This window comes from Teleopsis dalmanni, chromosome 2, assembly GCF_002237135.1.
Source record: "Teleopsis dalmanni isolate 2A chromosome 2, ASM223713v2, whole genome shotgun sequence".
In the NCBI taxonomy this organism is placed as follows: Eukaryota; Metazoa; Arthropoda; class Insecta; order Diptera; family Diopsidae; genus Teleopsis; species Teleopsis dalmanni.
In genome coordinates this window covers 16,891,507-16,899,736 of record NC_051847.1, presented here as the reverse complement: position 1 = coordinate 16,899,736, position 8,230 = coordinate 16,891,507, and the positions used below count along the sequence as shown (strand labels likewise).

Below are 8,230 nucleotides of genomic sequence, written 5' to 3'. Positions count from 1 at the left end.
TTTTGTATGGGTACTACATAAAAAAGAAAATATAGCCAAAAAATATTATCTATTTATCAAGATTACTAAACTGGATTTAATACTGAGAGCTTAGTTTGTATATTAACAAGGAGATAAACAGATGACAGCAAAGTAAACAGTTGAACACGGCTGATGAAGATATTATATATATGGTATATGGTCCGTATGATCTTCTCCACTCTGTTAAAACAAACTGATAAACTGAATATTACTGATGCTCACAAAAAGTTAACTATAATCGGCAGAAATTGTTCTCTCATCTTAAAGATATGAATTTATGTAAGGGACATATACAATATGAATTCAGTGCGATTCTCAAACACTAATTTCTATAATAAAGGCGTAGTTTACCGAGTCTTATGTTACATTTCAATCTGTTATTAGTAGGTGACCTAAGTTTTTGTTTCTTCTTTACTATACCATAGCATGGTTTTTATGTTAGCAGGTATTTCGCTGATCGTAGTTAAAAAGTCAAAACTATTACTACTATTTGTTATATAAATATTACAATAATCTATATAACTTTCATATAGACTGTATATTATTATTGCTAGAGTTACCAGTCTTATACTAAATTTGGTGCCAGTTGTAAAGTAATTTTTTTTTGAAATTTTTAATACTTCAGTCTTCAATATTTCAACGTATATAGTATTTCATCGGACTTATTAATATCGCTAACGCTACGTGAACTATGTTAAGTAGTTGAATTTTTCCGTCATTAATTTTTATAGTTGCTATATGTATCTATATTTATCTATATCTGCAAGGCAGATTAAAAATTCTTGGTATTCACTTTGGAAACAATTTTAATTAATTGTAATAATTCGTCTTGAAAGCATTATGTGGTTCACTAACTGTTCTCTAATGAATTTAACTCTTTTGAGTTTTAGGAGGCAACATAATTGATGAATATGCTTAAGTAGATTATCAAAATAATTTATTGGAACCCATAATCATGACCATATTTTTTTTAAATGTCTTTAAATGTCTTTCAAATACAATTGAATTCTGTAGTAATTATTTATAAAATAAATGTATTTTGGTCAACACTGCAAGTTTATAATAAACTATATACTATAATATTCAAACAGATTAAGAATCTTTATTATGAGGTTAATTAAATTAACTATTTGGACACTGTTCACACTGCTATAAATGAAGCATATTATATATTTTGTATTTGCTTCTGAATTTAAATTTTCAATATTTGCAACCAACGTATTACTTCTTCGGTGCTATTATTGCTATATGTTTTAAAAACTGAAGGTCACTTCTTTTGAAGCATCTCATCTAAATTTCATTCTCTTTCAGAGTTGTAATATCTCACAGAGTTGTATTCGAAATTGGTTTCATTTATATTTAATAATTACTAATTTACTTATTGCTGTCTTTCTCTCCTAGTGGACCATAGGGCTTCATAATTAATAATGGATGCAGGATAATGTCCTTATTAATTTTCTTGCTTTAAGATAGCTATAGCGCGGTATAGAGATTTTCATTTTTCGCTTAAGCTATGTATGTACAAAGTAGAACCTAAAGTTTTAACTATTCTCTATTAATATTGATATTTTGCAGTTAAATTGATAAATTAATTAAATAATTACCATGGTTGTCACATTTAAAGTGAAAAATCTGAGTTCTTATCTTAAATCTGACATCCCTCGTGTAGCAAGTTTAGTTTGGCAACAAAAATGTTTATATTCTGAAATTTACGATTGTTCAATTAAAGTTTAAATAACTCACGAACACAACATTAACGGCGTACGTGTTATCCTTCACTTTTAAACTGTTTTGTATGCTGCAAATAATAAAAATCCTTTGCAAACTGGAAACTGCAAATTTTCAATTCCAATTTAGATTTTCAATTTGTAACAGTTTTAGGCAAAGGAAAAGTAAAATCACTTTTCACTTAAAACTTTAAGTGCAAATTCTGTACGCAGTGGGCGATGTTGTATAGATAAAACAACTATAAACTTGTAGTGATTACTGTTGGCAGCTTCCTTTATTTATGTAGTCGACCCCCAATAGAATTTAGGAATCGATGGCTTGACGTCTATTCAGTGAGGCGAGCAGAAAAGTTTTAAGTCAAATGGTCAGCGTCAATATTCATTGCAAACATCAGCATAAAATTAGTAAAAAAACGGCCAAAAGGCAAAAACTTCAAAAACAGTTAAATCGAAAAAATCAACCCAACTTGGGTACGACTTTTACCCAAAAGGTAAACAGTCGAGCCAAATTTATCAAAAAAAAGATTGGCAGCTTCACAAAATTTTTTTTTGCGCTAAGCTCGAGATGAGCAAAAACGGCAAAGGAAACTTTATAATAAAAAGTTAAAATGCTCTTACTAAGTCGAATTTATTTAGTATTTATTTAAAGGCTTATTTATTTAGAGTAAATACTACCTTTTTGGTCTAAATGTTGTGTGTTTTTGCAGTGTACGTGTGCCAAATGGAACCTGAAAGTGGTGATGGGCTTGTGTTCGCTTGTTTGCTTTGAAATATGTGCCTTTTTTGTTTACAAAATGCTTTAGATTTTTAACAATTTATTTATGCATTATTCGTTGGCAGCGCATTTATTGCTCTGGCAACATCTAAAATCCGGAAATTGTTGTTGATGTTGTTCTGTGAGGCTTTTCTCATTTAATAGGGATTGATTTTATACCCTTTTAATACATTTTATTTGACTTAATTGAGAGCTGTGGTAAGATGTTCTCACTTCAATGCAAAAAGCGGTAAAAAGGTTTCATTATATTTGTTAACCTTAATAAGGTAGAAAGTTTATGACTTCTTTAATTAGAAAAGAAAAAGGTTGAAAAAAATTTAATGATATAGAATAAAATGACTTTTCTTTGTGTGAAAAGTCAATAATATTTTGAATATTTTAAATTAATATTGAATATGATTTTTTAATAATACATAGACTATAAAGTCAAGTAGATTTAGTAGGTGATTCCTGAGAGATACATCAAACGAAATCATCAAATGATCAATTATTATCAAAGAAGATGGTTCATTTTTACAAAAGATATATTGATAAAGAATACATCTATCCCAATAACACCTTTGAAACAAAAACTATGAAATTTTAAAATTAGTTCACCCGAAAAGCTTCGCTATATATTTCATTTAAGTACATTAAGTTAAATGTTTTTGAATTTGAATTGTGGATATAAAATTGGTTATTTGGGCCAACTGGACCTATTGATAAATCCAGAAAAATAATTTAGTTGATATAACTAGATTTGAACTAAATATAAGGTCAAAATATTTTTACTCGACGCATCACGTTGGCTCAACCATTTCACATGTAGGCTTTTCACTCATGAAGACATGCAGGGAGTCTTAGAAAACCCAGAATGTTTTTAATCTCAACGCTGGATACCTACATGATATATCTTAAGACATGTTTGCCTAGAAATTTGCCCTGCTACCAGTTAGAGCTGGGTAGCTATAGAAAACCTGTTCTGTAGTCTAATTTTTGAGGAACTAATTCTTTTCCTAATAAATAATGTTGTAATAAAAATAACAATAAACGTGAAACTACACAATTGCTATGGCCCGCAAGAATCATATAAAAAAATTGATTTCTGTACAATAGTTTTGCTCTATTGCCCTATTGATTGTTTTCAAGAATTATTGTCAAAGTTGTGGGTCAGAAGAGATGGTAGAAAATATTCCTCAGTCGGTGCTAGGCACTTACTAGAGGATATTTATTTATAATAGGTTACCAATTTCAAAAATGTCTAATATATGAAGTATCTGTATTAAAGATATTTCCAATTTCATCTTGACACTGGAATTTACTGGTTCAAATAACATATGGTTCCTCAATCTGCCTGTGAGTTCATCTGAATACTTTATTGTATATTGTTAAGTTAAATGAATAAAATCTTGCAAATATTTAGTCTTTTTCGAAGATCTTTGAAAAGCCATCAAATATGCTCCGAAATTTAATATACACAAAGTTCATCAGCTTAAGCTTGGATATGAGTTGAAAGACACATAGATGTGCCTGTAAAAAAAAACCAGTAAGTAAGTGAGTAAAAAATCAATATGAAAAGAATAAAAATATTTTCAATGCCTGACTTAATTATTTTAGCAAATGATGTGAATCCAACTTTATTGAATGCATAATTAAATTTGTGGTGTTTTATTTCTATATCAAAACAAAACCTCGTATATGCATTAAACTGTTAGGCACAGCCAAATGCTTTAATAATTAATCCGTGGTTCATTCTCTAATTGAATTCTGCGTACACTGTTCAACTTTGCATAAATTAAATAACTAAAGCCCAGTGGAGTGTGGAATGTGTTATTTGCAATAAATTCCAAATAAATCAGTCCAGATTCAATATTGAATTGGAATTGCAGTTCACCATTGGCAACTAATGAACTGCAGTACGTAAGAGACGAGTTGATGATAAGTACGTACAGTCATGGAAAATTCGAGTACGAGTGTGAAGTGTAAAATTGCTCCGTAATTTCCGGATACATATAAATTGTTCTAACAGACTGCCATTGCATATGTCAGTCAAATGGTCAACACTTTAAATGGACCTCATTTAATTGGCGCGTGAGCACGTAGTTAATAAGTTTTCACAGTGATTGCTTTCCGACTGCACTTACCTGATTGTTATTGCCAGTAGGATTAATGGGCTTTGGGCGTCGTCTATGAATGCGTTTGCGTGCGGTTTGATAAATTTTCCAATACAAAACCAATATAACGAACAGTGGCACGTAGAAAGTACAACAGGTGGCAAAAACCTAAAAATAAAAATAAAATAAAATGTTGAATTTAAGAGCATTTGCGTTTTAGAAAAAGTAATTGCATATAATATGTATAGTGATATACAATGAGGAATACAAGTTATAATAAGATATGTATATTAACACATTTAAAAATATTTAAAACTTCAGAGCCGTTTCAAAAATAATATATTCTTAGTTTAAATAATAAATTATTTCAAAACTGAAATCAGGAAATCATCCAAATTATCTGAAAATAAGAGCGTTAGAGTGACTGCGTCAATCCATCATTATTAAATCTATCTATCTAGATCAGTAGTTCCCACCCTTTTTTAGACCAAGGATCACTATGGTAGTTTTGTTTTTAGTAGGTACCACAAATTTTAAGAATAATAAACTGTATGAGATTTTTAATATGTTTTATACATCGCTATACATAAATTGTATAAGTGCGTATGTACATTATATAGACTATAAAATTTGTATATAAGTATTTGGAAATTATTTGTGCTTATTTTCTAATAAGTTTGGTCGCAGTGGACAAACTACGAGCTATATACCTATATACCTATATACCTCCTGCTAAATTTGATTCACGGTCCATTACTGTTAGTAAGAGATTGATGTTAAGTGTTAGTTTCCTTCATTACCTATATTTGTAGGACAAAATTGTTGACGGTGAGTAATAATCGGTGAGGAGTTAAGTTACATCAACTGCACCAAACAAATTTGCGTCTAAGCCTTGCTAATAACAGCTCACGTCCACTTTGCTTGGAGGATAATTGCACTATGGATCATGCTTTATGCTTTTATCTACCTTTTCAAGACACAGACTTTAAGTACTAAAGTCGAACGTCATAAGCAGCTTCTTACCTCTTCCAAACATTCTTCGCTTACTTGAAAGGAGGGTTATATATATTATGTTTATTTATGTCTAAATAATTTTTTAGACTGCAGGATCCAATGGCTGAACTCGTGCCCTATTAAGTTTGAAGTGCAGCGTCAGTATATACTATACTATAGAATTATCTTGTAATCAGAAATGCTAAATCATTTCTTATTTCTTACGAAGCTTTATTAAAATATTAATAAAAATTAATTCGTTATAAAAGCTAAATTGCACATACAGTACACTTTACTTTAAAAGCTTCAATTATGATTAATTTGCTATATCTATCGTTTTTTATATACATTTACAATATAAGTCATATTTTTGTATTGATGTAAAATAAAATTCACTTTTTAAACTTTAAACTAAAATTTTGTGAATAAAAAATTCTGCAGATATCATAGATGCAGAAAAATCAAAATATAAAAACAAGTAAAAACTAAATAAATATTCTTTAACTGACAATGCAGATAGATAAAACTGTCGAAAAATCTGATATAAAAATTTGTTGAAAATTTTGAAATACTTTTGTTATACACAGCTCAGAATACGGAATGAGTTATGAGCATATGTGTCAATACATGCAGAGAAACATTTCAATATTGCTTTCAGCTTTTTAAGCAGTACAGTACGTGAAAAGAAGAAGTATAAAATTTTATATGTTGAAAGTATAATGAAATAGCAACAAATTAAATTGTTCATACAAGATGAAGCTGCAACAAAACAAATTGATGCATAATTTGCATATATCGTAGATTTGCATATATTTTTTCCACATTCTCATTGCAGCTGTTGCCTAGAATCTCCATTGAAAACGCAAGCTTTTGCAGTCTCTATGAAGTGAAGTTCAATTTATTTTTAATGGAAAACTGTCTTACCTGATATCCAACATCCTGTGAGACCATACATTTTTGCTGTTCAATACGCTGCAAGTAATCAGGATCTTTCCAACCAAATTGTGGTGCTAAGGATATAACAACTGAAGCTGACCAAACTAAGAATATCATGAGAAAAACTCTTCTGCTTGTACGAGAATGTATGTAATCAATATTGGTTACTGCCCAGTATCTGTAAATATATTGAAAGAATACCTTTTATTATATTTGAGCTCTTTTCATATGAATATTAACATTTATTTTTATTTGTTGTTTTTTTATTTTTAAATCAAGGAATATTGTTAAAGAGTTTTTTCTTTTGGAATATGGAGTAAATATATTTTTATGTTACTGTTCTATTAAATAAGGTGGTTTAATGGCATATATTATCATAATGCTTTTCTGAGTTTCTTTGCATAATAAAATTTTTCCTTGTTTATTTTATTTTAATTAATTGAAAGTATTACTATGTTTAGATACGCTTTAATTTCGCAAAAATCTTAATTTAATCTTCGCCGCATCTTCGAAATAAAGTTGTTTTTTTCATACAAAATTCTGTCTTAAGGTTAGAACGAAATTAAGGAAAATGTCCTTTATTTCGTTGAAACGAAGGCTGAAATTAAGATACATTTGAAATGCAACTATGCGTAAGTTAAATTTTAAGCGAAAGATAATGTTAAGATAACGAAAAAAGGACATTTTTTTAAAGTAAATGTCAGTGATAGTTGATTTAAAAAACGCCGGGATAATATTTTTAAAGTAGTGTAAATTTTTAAATTTGAATATAGAGAAAACCCTGTAACTGATATTAATTCAATAATACTTTAACAATAATTCACATTTCTGAAATCCGCTAAAGTTAATAAAACTATAATAATAATAATATAATTTTAAAATTTCCCAGTTACAAATAGTGTTTGGAGCACGTAATTTTTAACATTCTATTTGTAAACAAAAAATATATGATTTGCTTAATTTGGGGCAGTATGAACACTTTCTAAATTAACTTAATTTAATTTTTACGAAATTAAGGATATTTGGCTGTCTGAACATGGTATATTGGTATGCCAAATAAGTCTAATATTTAATATGTTCTTTTATTGCAGTTTTTATTACAAATTTGGTTTTGGCAATACGTTTATATGAAAAAACAGAACAATTAATTTTAACTTCGAATACCAAAAAGCATTAATCAATTTTGTGCTTAAATTTTTGCTTTCAGCAATCAATTAAAAATCAAATAGTCAAAAAATAAAGAATGAAAATTATTTCTAATATTTTTTGTAAACTGAAAACAAGCGGGAAAAGGTTGGCAAAGCGAAATTGTTTCACTTTTAATTTATATTCGCTTTGCGTGCATTTGCAAGGCAAAACACAGAAACTTTTAACACAGAAACTATACAAAAAAAAAACAATATAAAAAAAAACACAAAACTGCACCTTTTGAATGTGTTTCTTTTCTTCTATTTTTGGTTTTCCTTGTTTTTCTACAAGGATTTGAGTTCGTGCTGGTGTTTGGGTGAGAGTTTCGTGTATGTGTATGTGTACGTGTTTGTGTTTGTGTAGCAGCGCAGCGAGCACCATTGACAAAGCAAAATTTTGTGTTCGATATTCAGTTTCCGTTTCTGTTTTGAAAAACATATTGTTTCGAGAATGGAATTTATTAAATTTTCATTTAACTTTGCAAATTTGTCTGTATT

At 28.9% G+C, this 8,230-nt stretch overlaps 1 protein-coding gene across 1 annotated transcript in view; it reads right to left on the bottom strand.

The window, feature by feature from the left end:
• The window catches only part of LOC119674004 (5-hydroxytryptamine receptor 2A-like), a 9,887-nt gene extending 3,225 nt beyond the window's left edge, over positions 1-6,662 (bottom strand). Inside the window, exons 1-2 of the mRNA XM_038085126.1 lie at positions 6,534-6,662; positions 4,647-4,784 (exon numbers count right to left, since the gene is read on the bottom strand). Of these exons, the coding sequence (XP_037941054.1) occupies positions 4,647-4,784; positions 6,534-6,662 (267 nt within the window). The remainder of the gene's footprint in view (positions 1-4,646; positions 4,785-6,533) is intronic.
• Positions 6,663-8,230: the final 1,568 nt, after the last annotated feature.